The 17,437-nt window shown below is 40.1% G+C and overlaps 1 protein-coding gene across 1 annotated transcript in view; it reads right to left on the reverse strand.

The window, feature by feature from the left end:
* The window catches only part of Itga8 (integrin subunit alpha 8), a 178,238-nt gene that overhangs the window by 45,692 nt on the left and 115,109 nt on the right, over nt 1-17,437 (reverse strand). Inside the window, exons 22-24 of the mRNA XM_052728122.1 lie at nt 13,375-13,454; nt 8,824-8,904; nt 75-180 (exon numbers count right to left, since the gene is read on the reverse strand). Of these exons, the coding sequence (XP_052584082.1) occupies nt 75-180; nt 8,824-8,904; nt 13,375-13,454 (267 nt within the window). The remainder of the gene's footprint in view (nt 1-74; nt 181-8,823; nt 8,905-13,374; nt 13,455-17,437) is intronic.

A 17,437-nucleotide genomic window follows, 5' to 3' on the forward strand; every position in this document is an offset into this window, starting at 1 on the left:
CACACACACACACACACACAGGCAAACCCAAACACATACATTAATTAAATAATAATTAAAAAATAAATAGCTACCTCATAAATATGCTCCACCAAAGGACCGACTTCCTCCTCTTTGTGGGGCTCCTCTTGTGGTTCCCAGTTGTGGATGGGCAGGACAATCTGCGGAGGGTGAGACACTCTGGAATATGGAATATTAGGTTGATTACTGATGAGGGCCTACTAGGGATGTCTTCCTTGCATATTGATATGTACTTACACTGGTTACAAAGGAAGCAAACTGCTTTCCAGTTATCTGAGGATATGTCTGATACATGGTAAGATATTGATAGTAAGTCTTGGGGAAATTACTGAGTAATAGTGAAGACTCAAGCATTGTACATTCTTATTTACTGCTCTATAGTACAGTCACTGTTTTACAGTCTTGTATATCTTAGACACTAGGGAGCAGAGGAGAGAGCATTCTTGAATGGACATGAACAGTTGAATACACACATGTACATTTATAAAGCCTGCTATCTATTCTTTATAAGTATGTGTATATGTCTCTAGGCATAGAGGTTATATAATCTCTGCCTTTACCCAGAGTAAGAAATGGTGTGTGTGTGTGTGTGTGTGTGTGTGTGTGTGTGTGTGTGTGTGTGTGTGTGTATAAATATATCTAGGCTCCTGTGAGATGTATTCAATATCTAGTTGGGAAGAAATACAGTTTCTGGTTAAAGATGTCTGCCTAGAACAGTGGTCACTCTGTATATATTCCTTCTTTGTAGATTCCTTTGCCTCCTGTTCCTGCAGGGAGCAGAGGCAGACTCAGGGCCAGCTAGGATCAAGAATGACCAAAGCCTAGAGTTGTCTTACAGACAGCTCATGGGACAAGAGAGGAAAAGCTAGGTGTTTCCATCATCTAAGCATGAAATTCACTTGCCATTTCCAGTGTACACACTGACAAACTTCATGTGTGTGTGTGGTGTGTGTTCATGTGTGCACATGTGTTCATATGTACTTCCCTCTCTTGGAGGAAGTGGAGGCCAGAGCTTGATGCTGAGATGTCCTCCTTGTTTACTTCTCCACCTTATGTTTGAGACAGGACAGCTCACTGAACTCTGCATTCGCTGGTTTGGCTACGTTGGGCTGGCCCAGCAGCAAGACCCTGGAATCCACCAATCTCTGCAGTTCTGTGTTGGGGTTGCAGGGGTTTGCACAACCACATGCAGCCTTTTCCACAGATTCGGAGGATCCAAACTCAGGTCCTTTCTTGCACAGCAAGCAATTTACCTTGAGTTACTTCCCAGCCCCCCAAGTAGAATGCTAAAAGACACCGCTTTCTATAATTTTATTGGGGAAAATACCTTTGAAAGAATCCTTCAATTTTTAGGTAAAATTAATTTCAACAGAGCAAATCCTTACATGAGTCTCAAATGCTGCTTTAGGAATATTCAGTAATTACTGCAGCCTCTAGCAACTCAAACATTTCTTCTCTTCTAGACTGTTCCATCGATTAAAGGCTCATTTCTCTTTATTGTTGAATAATATTCTATGGTGTGGTTTGTTTATCATTGACTGGAAACCATTTGGTTGTTTACAGTTTGGGACTATCACGAATAAATTTCTATAAACATTTATACAGAAGTTTCTGTGTAAACTTAAGTTTTCATTTTCTGGGAATAAATTTTTTTTTCTGGGATAAAGAATAATAGTTTTTTTTTTATAATAATTTCTGTTTTATTCCAAAAAGTTTTTTTTCTATTTTTTTATTTAATTTTTTTAATTTTATTTTGCAATACAATTCAGTTCTACATATCAGCCACGGATTCCCTTGTTCTCCCCCTTCCCTCCCCCCTCACCTTCCCCCCAGCCCACCCCCCATTCCCACCTCCTCCAGGGCAAAGCCTTCCCCTCGGACTGAGATCAACCTGGTAGACTCAGTCCAGGTAGGTCCAGTCCCCTCCTCCCAGGCCGAGCCAAATGACCCTGCATAGGCCCCAGGTTTCAAACAGCCGACTCATGCAATGAGCACAGGACCCGGTCCCACTGCCTGGATGCCTCCCAAACAGATCAAGCCAATCAACTGTCTCACCCATTCAGAGTGCTAGAGAGGCCCACAGAAATCCACAAAGATACCCCCACAACAGACTGCTGGCAATGGTCGAGATACAGCCTGAACTGACCTACTCTGGTGATGGGATGGCCAAACACCCTAATTGTTGTGCTAGAAACCTCATCCAACTACTGAGGGATCTGGATGCAGAGATCCATGGCTAGGCCCCGGGTGGATCTCTGGGAGTCCAATTAGTGAGAATGAGGAGGGTTTATATGAGCGAGAATTGTTGAGACCAAGGTTGGATAAAGCACAGGGACAAATAGCCAAACCAATAGAAACACATGCACTATGAACCAATGGCTGAGGGGTCACCAACTGTATCAGGCCCTCTGAAAACAACAATAGTTTTTATAAGTTGAAGTTTGTTTGCTGTCAGGAACTTAAAAACTAAGGATTGATAATATGATGTGAACTCTTTTTAAAAAATAATAGGACTTCCTGGGTGGTGGTGGTGCACGCCTTTAATCCCAGCACTTGGGAGACAGAGGCAGGCGGATCTCTGTGAGTTCGAGGCCAGCCTAGGCTACAGAGTGAGTCACAGAAAAGGCTCCAAAGCTACACAAAGAAACCCTGCCTCAAAAAAAAAAAAATAGAACTTATCTTCAATTTCTATTAATTCCAAATAGCAAAGAACATCATTTATTGTCTTGAACAATGTTGACCCTACCTGCTATGGACAATACCCTATATAGGCTTTGGTTATTCATGGTTTTTCTCTTTTTAAGTTTTTCTTTCTTTTAATATTTACTTATTTCCGTGTGTGTGTGTGTGTGTGTGTGTGTGTGTGTGTGTGTGTGTGTGTGTGTGTTTGCCATGGTATACCTGTGGAGGTCAGAAGACATCTTGTATGAGTCAGTACTTTCTTCTACTATTTTGGTTTTGATTCTGGGGATAACAGTTGGGTCCTTAGGCTCAGCAGCAAGTGCATTACTTGCTGTACCATCTTGTGGACCCTACTTCCTCTCTTGATACACTTTATCCCACTGGATTATTTTTAAAAGGCTGTGTGTTTTGGTAATTCTTCATGAACCCAATATATATAGTTGCTACTGAAGGCTAAGCTTACTTAAAGGAGATCTGCACTAAATCAATCCTTTGTCCTAATGAATTGCATGCCAATTGGCTCAAAGACAGTGTTGATGCTATGCAGTATTGAGTCAGACGGAATAGTTCTAAGTACGTTCACCCACTCAAAAAACTCTACTTAACATTATTTTTAAACTATAAAAACAACAACAAATAAAATTGGGCTTAACATAGTACATGATAAAGTAGCTTAGAATAAACACCTTTGACCAAAAATTAGATTTTTCCTAAAGGCTGAACATGGAAGATGTTCAACATAGCAACTATTTGTTCCTTGAAGAACTAAACATCGAAACCAAAGTTTTAAAAGCATAATCAGAGGACAGTTTTGCTATGTGGTATGGCCAAAAAGGACTTTTACACTGTCAGAGAATAAATTGTGGCCAATTGTTGGACATTAATGTAGCAATTAAAACAACTGCATCCACACGAGAAGTCCAGTTTTAATTAGTTGTTTGGATTGCTGCCAACAGAATAGAAATGTCCCTTTCAATGTAACTGATGGCAGAAATACATGTGAAAACATTAATTCCGTAAGATGAATGTGTGAGAATGAAGGCAATTGCAGCCCTTCAACTGCCTTGGGATCACTTACACATCTGAATATGAAAAAACTCCCCAATTTATTTACAAAACAATTTAAATTTAGAATTAGAAAACAGCTCATACATATGGTATTATTATTATTATTGGTTTTATGAGACAGGGTTTCTCTGTATAGCCCTGGCTGTCCTGGAACTTGCTCTGTAGATCAGGCTGGCCTCAGACTCAGAGATCTATCTGCCTCTGCCTCTCAAGTGCTGGGATTAAAGCATGCACCACTATGCCTGGCTTGGTTTCTATAACTTTTGGTTAACACAACTAAAGTAAACGACAGGGTATTTGGTGGTACAGATCTGTAATCCCAGATACTCACAGGCCTGTAATTCTAGCTACTCAAGGGAGTGAGGCAGCAGGACTGAAAGTTCAAAGGTTACAGGGTGAGTGAGTTCAAGTCCCACCTTGGAAACTTAGTGAATTCTGCCTCAAAAGAAATGGTAGAGCATTACTCAGCATGCCCAAGGCTCTAGGTTCAATCCTAGCACTGTGAAAAACCAAAACAAACACACCCAACCCAACCCAAATTAAAAAGAAAAGACAGGGCTCTGAGATAAGCATAGGGGATGAGACAAGGGTTCAATCGTGAACACTAGTGGCAATTTTGAAAACACAGAAGACAGGAAAAATTAATGTATATTTTCTTCTCTGAGCTTTTAAAACAGCGGCTCTTTTCTTTGAGAAAGAGACAAGGGAATAAAACTAAATCTCAACAAAAATAGAACAATACTAGCTCCTAACTCCACATTCATTGTACTTCAAGTACATGGTACTTGAGTCAGATGAATCAGAGAATCACAAAGCAAGTAAAAAAATATTTAGAACTGAGTTTCTGAGGAAACCCAGCATAGCAACAGTTTAGGATGTTGCTAAAGTCATTCTTTTTTCAAGCTTGTGTGTGCATCTGTGTGTGTGTGCATGCATGTGTGCATGAGTATGTATGTGTGTGTGTTGTGTGTGTGCATGTGGGTATGAGTATGTATGTGTGTTTGTGCATGTGTGTGAATGAGTGGCGTAGGCTTGTGTATGTGTTCCTGTGTGTGTATATGTATGTGGATCCCAGTGGTAACAGTAGGTGTCTTCGTCTATCATTCTCTCCAGCATGGTTTGTGATACGGGTCTCTGACTGAAACTGGAGCTCACTGATTGGGAGCTTTGGTCATAACATCTCAGTCAGCTTGGAGATGGAAATCACTTGGGTGAGCAGGCAATTAATCAATAATGCCTCTTTACAAAGGACTAATGAAACTCTGCCCCTGAGGATCATGGCTGGTGGTATTCCCTGCATATTGCTACACATCAGTACTGCGAAGTAAGAGTTCATACTCTCCAGACAAGGAAAAAGAGAAGCCAGTGTTTGGCACTTGTCCGGCTCCTTCCTTATATCCTTCTTCCTTTGATGACCTTAATCTGATTTGTCCCCAACAGTAACCTACTGCTGTGAGATTGAGAGCTTTGGATGGGATCTGTAAGCAGCTGGTAGAAATAATGGCGCTTGTTTTAATTTGCTTCCTATTGCTATGATAAAACATTCTGACCAAAAACAACTTTGGGAAGGAAGGGATCGATTTCAGCATATAGTTTCAGGTACTAGTCTATCACTGAGGGAAGTTAGGGCAGGAACTCAAGAAGAAACTGAAGCAGAAATCATGATGGAGTGCTGTCAGTGGCCAGCTCACAGGGGTCTGCTCAGCTGTATTTCTTATACAGCCCAGGCCACCTGTCTAGGGATGGTGTTGACATCTAGGAGGTCTAGGGAGGCTGGGCCCTCCCACATCAATCAATCAACCAGTCACAGACATGGCCACAAGCCAATTTGATTGTGGTATTTCTTCAGTAGAGGCTCCTCTCCCCAGGTGACAAGGTTGTGACAAGTTGACAATTAAAAACAAAACAACACAACAACAACAACAACAAAAAGTTAGAGCACTGTTCTTTTGGGGGATCCTTAACTTTGTAGTTGGCTAAATTTATGGGTATCCAGTTTGGAAAGTAAGAGGGAAAACTATTTTTGTTCACAGGCAACATGGATATGTAATAAAAAATTTTAGGAAATCAACAAAATGTTACTGCCACTTACAAGTTTGCCAAAACATGAGGATGTGTTCCTCCATTTCAAAACTTATCATGCCTGCTATATGCCAGAGCAAAACATCTGGGACTAGAACCTTACATTTGAACAAATGATTTGTTTAAAAAGTGCCAGTGTCGGGAAGGGGGTGAAACGATGGGCTTTTCAACAAAAAGGCCAAGAAGAAACAGATATTCATGAGCAAAATGCACCTCAGACCTAACCTCACACCAGTCACAAAGGCTGACTGAAAAGAAATCGAAAACCTAAACATAAAGCTTAACATTGGAGAAGGGAAAGGACACAGCTTGCTGTGACTCCAGAGAGACAACTATGACCCAGAGAGGACACAGAGCGCACAAACCAAAACAAAATCTGTTAATAGATTTTCATTCTTTAAACAACATTGCTAAGAAAACATAGAGAGCCACATACCTCACACGGGGAGAAATTATTTCAAGGCCAGATGTATGACAAGTATTTCCTACCCAGGACATGTGAGGGGGTTTTTACAGCTCAGCAACAAGACAAACAATTCCATAATGAGTGAACGGATGAAATAGTACAGTAAGTACTTCATGAGAAGAGGAGGGACCAGTGGCCAACACCACTGGAAGACATCTGCAGTATAACTAGTCATTAAGCACTGGACTCTAAAAACCACATTTATTATACCAGAATGTGTGTGTGTATGAGTGTATATCTCACATGCTGGCAGGGATGGGAAACATGGGACTCTCTTGCATTGCTCATGGGAATGCACAAAGGGCATGGCTCAGCCCTTCAGCCCTTCTGTAAGGCAATTGGGCAAGCTCTTAAAACATGCAGTTACCATACAACTCAGTAGCTCCATTTGTGAAAACAAATGTCCCAACGAAGACTTGTATGTGAATACTCATAGCAGCTTTATTCTTAATTGGTACAAAATGAAGCAACCTATATGGTCACCAAATGGGGAATGAATCATTCATTGGGTGGCCATACAATGGAATATTCTCTGCAATAACATGAAAGAGAGTACTGATATATATGCAAGAACATGGCTGTTTTTCAAATTCTTTATGCTAATCAGAAGCCATATTCATTCTGAATGAGTTCACTCTCTGACGTTCTGGAAACAGTGACAAAAAAAATAGATCAAGCTGCTAGGGCATGGTAGTGGGGGAAGGGCTGGCTACAAAGGATCCCAAAGGAATCCTTATTTTCCATGGTCTCCTGGTATTCTAACTCTACAAACCGGGCTCTCCAATGTGTGGATTTTACAACATATAATTTATATCTCAAATTTGACTTTAGAAACAAACCAGAAATCCAGTAAGCTATGAAAAGATGTGTACAGGATGACTGACTGACAGCCTAAGGTCCACATTTGTGGTCACAAGTGAATTCCTGTGGGGCAGCTAGTGGTTGAAAGCGCCTGAGTTTGATCCCACATACTAGGAGAGAACTGAGTCCCACCAACTCTAATCAGAACTCCAAAGCACTTCTTGCAAGATAAGTGTTTAAAAATCTCTGTTAGTTAAAAAAAATAGTCAATTATTTTTGTTTCATATTTAGTACAAACGTGAACATGAGTTTGCCTTGATGGGAAGAACGAAATTACAAAAGTGTAAAAAGTACCTCAGTTTCACTTAGGAATGAGGGAACTACAAGCTAGGTCTTCCACCACACACTACTTCTTACCCACCCTGAGAGCTAGTTGATTATATGGTGACTGGAAACTTTCACCCTTCTGGGAGTGGGCTTTGGTCAAAATAATTTTAAAATAATTTGGTGTCAGTCAGTAAAGTGACTAGCACACTCTATCTGACCTTGAAATCCTACTTCTTAACATACTTCTTGCTAAAATTCTTCCACACTACCAGAAGATGTGCATGGAAAGTTCTCAAAATTGGGGATGTGGAGAAGGAAGCTCCAAACATTCATAGAGTGGATGGGTTATGGCAGAATTGTACAACATAACACTCTTGTATCAATAAGCTGATGAATTACAAGCATAGGTGCTTAAAATGGCAAGTCTCACAAGCATTTAGGTGAACTAAAGAAACCTACAGTAGCATGTATTAATAAGGTCATAGAACAAGGTTCAAAAGACTGTCTCAAAGGAGGGTACCATTACCATTTGGGGGATGAGCTCTGAGACATATTGACTGTAGTTATACTTCAGCTTTCAGTGTTTTCTAGCTGTGTGGCCATCACCCCCTGACTTGTACATTAAGGTGATCAGCAAAGTGAAATGACTTTACATGCAGAGATCCACAGCTGTCAGCCTGGAGGAGTGAGCACCAGTTAAGACCTGTGGGAAAGGAAGGCCGGCAGAATCCTAGAGCCCGAGGATAACTGGGTTTAAAATACCAGTTGAGGCTTTTAGTATGTTATTGATCGGAAAAAAACAGAATTCCAGTAACAAAATCAATAAAACCTGCCTATGCATAAGAAAAGAACTTCTATAGTCCAATTTCCCTCTCTGCCAAGCATGGTTTCCCAGCTGGGAGTCATTCAAAGACTTCCCTTGACCTTCCTCCTCCTCTCTTCCATTATTGGCCCCTTCTTCAAAGAATGGGATGGATGGAAAGAACAGGATACAGAATGCAAAGCCATTGACCCTCACATCTAAGCTAGCAGTTTATTAATCTCATGATGAGATGAGGCAAGGTTAAATGGCCGCCATGTTAAAGTAATTACAGTAAGACTGAGGATTTTCTTCCAGACAATCATACATCTATCTATTTAGTTTCTCATTAGTGGTATTTCTAGTTTGGTTACTAAAGTTTTTGGTCTGGGTAATTAAGTGACCTCTTGTTTTGCTATCCTTAGACTTAATTATTATATAGGGTTTATTTTGCTGATGGTCTAATGCTGAGTAGGAAGGATGAAAGCCAGTCACATGAATCTTGCACTTAGTTTTGTCTATTACTTCATTTTAAGTCTTTACATACAAAAGCTAAACTTAATGGTTTACCACTTACCCTCTTATTTCCACTTGAGCAACAGCAGTGATGTTGATCTGCAGACTCACAAAATTGCTGTCTGGATTGTCCTTGTTGGAGCTAAAATACAGCGACAACACAGTTTCAGTATACTTTCTCACCATCATGAGAAACATTCTGTACATCACAAGAGCAAACCACATTTCCAACTTTATCACTTGGCAAAACAATGGTATTTATTCTACAAAATTATAACCATTTGTCCAGGGAGATGCTAAGAGCTTTGGGGATCCATAGAAACCAATCAGCTGTCCCTGGGGCGATGCCTCATTTGGAAGCACAGATGGGAAAAAAGCTAATACTTTTTAGTTAGAATAAAACAAAGGGGCACTGAACTACGTTTGTGTTCCTGCTTCTCCCTCAGACAAATTCTTTCACTTCCCTACACATCATGCTCAGTGCCATTCAGATAGGAAATGACAGCTCAGTCACCCCTGGATTTTCCATGCTAATAAAGTGGAGACCTGACATAAACGATACAGAACAGCGCATAACCGAGAAAGCTTTTGGGTTTGACTGTATAACTTGCCACACCATACATTGTTTTGTCAGCAATTTTATCTTCCTTATGGTTTATTTCTTAAGTTAACATATGTTAATATTAATATATAAAATAAGTGTTTACAGTCATTTCATATTCATAGGCTGCCCATGGCAAGGATCAAGGGGGATTAAAAGCCCAGTTACGGCATGGAGAGGCACAAGAAAGCTGTGTATTGTGTAAGCACGCAGTTCAGAGCACGTGGGTGCTTGGGAAATGCTTCAAGAGTCTTAAGAGGGGATGAGTTTCATAATTCCTCTTTGAATGTGGCAGAAAAATTTAAGTTTGCCATTTTTCCCTCAAGCAAAGCTAATTAATTATCAGTTAGGAAATTGAACTTTGTAAAAAGAATACATGGTAAGAAGTCAGGGCTTCTAAGAAAAATTAAATAGAACTCCCAAGAGGCTCAAGCAGTGTCTGGTCCTTGGATGCAGCTCCACCCACACCTCATGCCCCTCTGTGCTTTCATTGGAGTCAGAGATGGAACTATCACTTCAGGTGGTGGTTAGAGCCAAGTTTGTAAGAAGAGAAAGCCTGCCCTGTGGTCCTCATGAGTTTCGCTTAGACTCAGTGGGCAAGCTTTGCTCTCACTGTGAAGATGGCGATGGAGTAGATTTGCATTGGTGTTTTGATGCTTTCCCAGCCAGGGCTTGGGAAAAGAGTGGTTAAAATTCTGCTTCCAACCGGTGAAGACAGGCTTATTTCCAAAATGCCTTTGAGAAGTCCTGGCCGGTGGTACTTATTGATAAGGCAACTGAAACTGCAAACACTGGTAAAGACATGAACTGGCTGATGTCAGGCTCATTCCCTGAAGGGGACTTAACCCTGCTAGGCTTGTGAAGGAATCTACAGGGACTTCTACCTCAAAGTGAAAGGCTCATCTCCAACCACTAATTTCACTATTGCTACATCTGGGGGAAGTGCTCCCCCCCACCCCCGCCTTTTAGAAGAAAGCATACAAAAATGCAATTACTGAAAATTGTCTTTGAACTTGAGTTTAACTTGAGGCTGTGAGAGGATATTTTGATTTTTAATTACATTTATTTATTCATTTATATGTGTGTATGTGCCACAGCATGGGAATGGAGGTCAGAGAACAACTCTAGGAGTTGGTTCTCTTCTTTAAAACCAAGTGGGTCCTGGGAAACCAAACTTGGTCATCAGGCTTGGCAACAAGTATCGTTATCTGTTCAGCCATCTCCCCTGGCCATCTCCTTTGAGATTTAGCTAGAGCAATGGCTGACATTGCTCAGTCCCTGATTGTTTAATAAGCATTGCTCCTTACAGTATTCCAGGGTGGGACACTTGCTTTGTATTGTGGCGACGCTGACAAGGTTCCCAGTAAGGAAGGATCTGGCTTGATATATAACTCAGATGCTTCCTTGACATCTTTCCTGGAAAGAAACTTCCCTCCCTAATACCATAGCTACATGCAAACAAGCAATCCATCACTGCCAGGGACCCTGGGCTATTTATACCATCCCCCTAGCTCCATAGAAGGAACGACTATAACTTATGTCACATAAAAGGGACATTGTTTTTCTCTTTATTAGCTCAATGCCGTTTTCTATTGTCTCCTGTTTCATAATATTCCTTTTATATTTTCTGGCCTTTGAAATGCCAGTGAAGACATTACAAATGCCATTTAACCATTACTGAGAAAGCAACTTCAAGGACGCTCACAAAGATGTGTGTGTATGTGGAACTGTGTCCTGTGGTTCAGGGTGGAGAGCAAGTCCCTTGCACAGAGACAGGGCTTCTAGAGACCATTTCATGTCAATATTTGGTACCAGGAAATACTTTAAATGGATTAATGTACAAAGTCAACTTACCTTCTGACTTTAACATGTACAAAAGGGCACTCATTGTGGACCATGGTAATCAATACATGATTACAGAGTACAGACTTTGGAACATTGGATTAATTTATTTTTTGTTAATTTATTTAACTTGAATGCAATGCTACCTCTGTGAATCCTTATATCTTTGGAGTTAGCCAGCAAAGCACACAGATCAACACCTTCAAATACTTTAGTATTTGTTATGAAGGTGTCCTCAAATTTTTTTATTTCCCAAATATGATGGGAATTTGATCCCTGATGCATATCCTAGATTTTCTGCATTTTTATAATTTTCAAAAGAATGTTACAATTGCCTTGAGCAGAAATGGAATTTGATCATGACTTGTTTTTAGAAGAAGGTGAATGTTAAACATGTGGTCATTTCTGATTCTACCATACTCAACTCTTTATCAATGAATTCATTTTTATAAGAGCAGTATCTTTCCCCAAGTGAGAAATGGCTTTATGCCTATAACACAAGGCTTTATACCCATGAAGGACCAATGACATCAACGGTGATGGGCAGAAACAGAAGCCTCAGTTTCTGTCTAAGGTGATGTCAGTGCCTTCACTTTAAGGTTTAAAACTTGGTATTATGCACTCACAGGATTTTAAATATGAGAGAATTGGGGGCCATTCGAACCTTTGGGGAAGTATATGTTGTGGTGGGTGTGAAGAATTGGCTTAATGACCTTTAGATAAAATGAATTATTGCAGGAGAATCAATTCTGTTTTCATCTTATCACTAATGCAAGTAAAATTTTAAAGTCCTAAAATTTACCAGAAAAAGACTTACAATCAAGAAGGTGAGAAGCTAATTAAGCTAATTAAGGTAAGAAGGGAGGCTCTGGGCCATTTCGAAGACTTCCTATTCCTAGAAAGCTGGATCAAAGCTTTGGGTGGTAGCGAGGAGATGGAGTGGGTACCACATTTAGATTTAATCCATTACATTCTTATCCTAAGATTTTTCTCAAACCTTTAGTTGATTCGGCTATTAAGAAAGCATTCTACCACACAGAGTAATTATAAAATTTGTCATACTCTAATATCCCTTTGTCTTATAAGATATTAAGGTAAATTACATAGTATTTGACAAACAAGTAATAGACACCAACTTTACAGCCATTTGCATGACTACAGCAAGGGTTCCACATGCTAGGCAAAGTATAAACAATAAAAAGTATCCATGTGCCATCTATATCAGTGTTTTTAAAGCTTTTTAAATGCTTGACTGCAAAAAAAAAATAGTCCATTTGGCAGGGCATCTTGTTAGGTCTATATTTCTCAACGAGGAATGTTTCATGTACAGGACAATTATTCTGTATTATATATTAATTATATCATATCACATCCATTCCATCCCATTTCCTTTTCTTTCAATATGAGTCTAGAACCATTCAATTGATTCCATTACAATGGGCTGAAGTTTGAATCTGGGAAGCCCCGACTTGCCTGCTTCATTTCTCTGTAGGTCTTCCTGCTCATGAAATATTTCTGGCCACAAAGAAGTAAACAGAATAGACAATGAAAGGGCAAAGTTGTGGCCAGATCCATGGACAGGTCATCTACAAGACAGGTAGGCAGCTGTCTGCATAGCTCAGAGTTGCTAGAGAAGGGCCTGGTCCCTGCACAGTGGTAGGTCATGTTGACCTGTCACGGAACTGCCACTCACACCATCCAGAGTCTGAGTCCTTCTTGAACATTTAGGAGATGGCAAGATTTCACTTGCAAGATCTGTTTTTTCCACATGTTTTCCCCAGGAATTATCTGACTGCCTGCTGAGTACAGAGTAAGGCTAGGTTTAGTGCCTAACTCTGTGTAGTATAGTATAGTACTGTCCTGTACAGTATAGTACAAGAGTTCTGTGTCCAGAAGGAGGAAAAGTGGAGGTGAATCAACAGGGGTGGGGAGCTGCTCAAGATAAAATCTGACTATTTTACATCCTGGCCTTAATCTCCTTCAAAATGCAAAAGGAAAAAAAAAAGCTGAAATGATTGAGAATGGTAAAGAAGAATGGGGTGGTGAGATCTAGATTCTAATTCTAGGAGAACTTTTAATGTGCAGGTGCTTGGCAACAAGGCATATATGTCACCATGCATCTGTTCATTCGTGAGTGTTGTCAACAAAGTAAGCATTTCGAAGTCCAACCTTCTGACTTGGAGATCGAAGTTAATGCTTGTATTTGTTTTCTCGAGACGAGGAACAGCAAATCGGAGGCCCAGAGAAAACTAAAAGCAAAACACAATATACATGAGACACAAGGGTATTCACAGTAGGACCCTATACAGTGTGACAGTCTCCCCTTAGTTATCCCTCCACCCCTACTCCACCCACCATCACAGCCTTCTATCTCCTCCTCTGGATGTCTGGGAGATAAGAGGAAATTTGCAAGGAGACCACAGGGCCCAGAAGACTCAGTCCAACACACACTTGGGCTCTGTCTAATTAGCCTTGTTGCCCCTCTTCTGCCACCTCTCTGATGCAGAACTTCTAACAACACAAATATATAAGATTTAGAGAACTGCGGTGCTTCTGTGTGGTGGATGCGGGAGTAGTTGTAGAGATCGCAGCTGTGATGCCAATGCAGTAATGCAGGCGATACTTCTAATATAAAGATGCTCAACCAAGAATGAAGGTTGCAGAGTTCTGTGTGCCATGTATGTTAGCTGTGGTTTGGAAAGTCCACACAAGCAAAATTACTATATGTTTAAGAACAGTGCACGTGTGCTTTAAGGAAATATTCCAGGAGAATATTATAGTCAGTTTGGGGTCCCATGGTCCTTACCTGATGTGTTTGGGATATATGCATGCACATATATGTTTGTGTGTGTATGCACATATATGTGCAGGTACATGTGCATGTATGTGTGGAAGTCAGAGGTTGATACTGGACCTCTCTTTCTATAGCTCCCCACCTCATCACCTCATTTTTATTTCTGTTTTAGTTTGACATGATCTCTCACTGAACCTGGAGCCCCAGGGATCTTTCTGTGTCTGTCTCACCAGCACTTGGTTGCCAGCTTGCCCCAAAGCCCCTGGCTGGGGAGAGCACACGAGTCTTGATTATAAAGGATGTGCAACCCTTTATGCCCCAGTGAGGAACTACTTTACAATTTCAAACTTATCTATTTTCTGTTGGACCTCAGCATATGCTCTTCTCTCTTCTTTGAAAGATTTTTATTTTTACTTTATCTTCTTTTTCTACTTCAAGAGCTTCTGAAAACTGAGGCTTCGTAACTCAGGATAAGAGAGGTAAGGAACTGGCTGCTGCCATGGCCTAAGACAGGTAAGTTTTCCTTCCTTTTCCTCTGTCTCCATTATTATTCTTTTCTTACACAGCCTACAATGTTGCTAATATCAAGTGTCCTGTTACATAGTAATAATGTGCTTCCATATTATCTTATTAGGTGTTTACCAAATAGCAGGCTTATGGTGGTACATCAAGAAGGGTGTGATAAAAATAGTTGAAAGAACGGGAGTGTGTCCTTGTGTACAGGTGCAGCATATTGTGATGAAGGCTGCCTGAGGTTGGTCCTCACTACAGAACAATCCATATAAAGTGAAGACAGACTAAGACATGACAATTTCCTATTGGTAAGCATCCCAGGCAGGGGATGGAGAGAGGATGACTCAGTGGTAAAGAGCCCTTGCTGCTCATTGTTTTCTGGTCCCCGTGAGCAATTCCACACATGTGGCTATACTTTCTCACATATACCCATACACATAAATAAATAAAATAAAAATTTAAAATAGTCATTATATATTAACTAAAATATGCATGACAAAATATTAACTAAAATATTTTTGGCCTATCTGTCTTTCTTTTTTTTGGGAGAAATTTGCAAGTTATAAACTTTATCAGCATATGAAAACTATTTTATATCACCAACAACTACATGTAAACAACTTTTCTCTTTAAAAATCAGAAGTCAGACTTCCGATTACCGAGTTGACAAGTTTAAATTAAAACTGAAAGTCACTTGAAAACTTTTTGTTTTAAATATTGGGCCTGGGATAATTATTCCTGGTGATTTATTTATTTGAATCTTTTTAAATACCAAGACTACATTTCCATCTGCAATTTGCTCCACTCCATGGACAGAGAGTGTTTTTTAAAATACAAAATGAAGAAGCGAGTGAATCAACATGTTTTATACAAAAACAGAATGCAATAAAATTCGTTGTGTTTGAGGGCATTAAGGGGCAAGATAAGAAACCAATTAGCTTTTTTCTACTAGGGACCCAGAGATAAATGAATCTAAACAATTTACTTCCCTGCTTTCTCAAGATTCTTTGCTGGTAAAATGGATTGATAGCCTCTCACATAAACACTTCCATGGTTCAGACCACACTGCCGTTTCCACCCTTTTCTCGGTGTGGCACTGGTGGGCAGCATTTAGTCTGGTTTTAGTCACAGTTATTGGTACCTTTAGACTGTCTGCAGTCTAGATTTAACATTCTCAGTATGAAGGAGAATGAGGGACCCTATTTATAGACACTGACGTTGACACCCTCATGTCAAATTAGTTTCTTCTTGTCTTTTAGGTAAATATCTTCATATTACATCGAGTAGTTGGATTTATTTCCTTGCAAACTAGCAAAAACAATTGCTAGTTTCTAACTAAAAGGATTATAATGGGCAAATGTCCCATTCTGTCTGTCATATCTTCTTTTTAATATCCATCTGGTGTTCACTAGTTTTCATTCAAGTACTTTCTACAGTGTTAAAGACCAGATAGAACTTGGGCTTTGTGGTCAGCCTGGTTGGAATCTTGGTTCTGCCTTTCATCATCGGTGTGACTGAAGGCAGCATGTTTGACTTTTCCAGGCCAGAGTGTCCTTGTCTAGAAAATCGGTAAGATCCAGTAAGATAACATTAAAGGAGTTATTCTCTAGTGACAGCCTTAGAACTCAGAGGCCATTCAGTCCATGAGAACTAACAGTAATTTGTTACAGGGATTTGACTTGCACTAAAATAGTTAAATTAATGAATTAATTTTTTACACAAGAAGTAAATTTACATGATTCCAGCTAGCCACATTTTTTAAATACCCAAGACCAGTGCAATACAATAGTGTAAGGGGTAAAACTATTATTTGAATATACGCTGTCCTGGAGTGAAAATTGGGAAGAGGTATTATTTAAGAAGAAGTTGCAGAGATGCAGTTAAGTTTGTGAAACAATGAGATAAAGATTGATTTGCTAGAAGACTTATCAGCACCTTTGAAATATAATCTGAGCCCTCCCCAGGGATGTGCAGGACAGGTAGCAGTGAGCCCAGAGCCCCCTTTAAAGGATGGCCAAGGGATATCACTGTTTAGAGTCCACCCGGGAGTGTCCCCATGAAAACCTATGCAATCGTAAATTCTTACAAAGTTCTTTTCAAACAGAACATTTTGCTGATGACAGAAATATCTAATTTTAAATAGAGGATTATGTAAGTTCTCTTTACAGTGATTTAATTGTGTAACTTTTTCAGATTTCAGAATTTGTTGCCTGGCTTCAAAGTTGCCACTGTTATATTGATTATGAGGTGTTGTTGTTGAACAGTTAAACTGTAGTTGGATAAAATAACTTTCTTGCCTACATGTTATCCTGAGGCAAGGCCTATTCTCTCACAAGATCACTACTCGGCTTATCTTCCCTTCACTACGATGATCTTTGTATTATCTTTCAAATCTATTTATTTCAAATTGATTGATTGGTTTCTCTGTGTGTGTGTGTGTGTGTGTGTGTGTACACGCATGCACACACGCGTGTTTGTGCACACACACGTCACATGTGTTCGGGTGTTCATGGAGGACAGAAGATGGTGTTGGACCCACTGGAGCTACAGTTATAATTGGTTGTGAGCTACCCCATGGGGTGCTGGATAGGACCTCTAATCCTCTGGAAGAAAGCAGCTCTCTTACTGCTGGGCCTCCTCTCTACCCGTTTTCAAACACACACGCTGGTTTGTAAACATCATTTACAAACCAGAGCGTGACTATTTTTAACATGAAAATAGTATAATATTCATCTGGGTGGCATATTAGAAAAGAGTTTTCTTTGCTAAGGTTTTAAAATTATCCTCTACCTACTATGGACAGAGTGTCATACAGCACAGGTTGGCCTTGAACTCATATTAGCTTGGGGGTGATCTTGGATTTCTGCTCCTCTTTCCATCAACTCTTGAGTGCTGGCATTACAGGCACGTGACTGCATTCTGGTT

This window comes from Peromyscus californicus, unplaced genomic scaffold, assembly GCF_007827085.1.
Source record: "Peromyscus californicus insignis strain IS unplaced genomic scaffold, ASM782708v3 Scaffold_8__1_contigs__length_139910024, whole genome shotgun sequence".
Classification (NCBI taxonomy): Eukaryota; Metazoa; Chordata; class Mammalia; order Rodentia; family Cricetidae; genus Peromyscus; species Peromyscus californicus.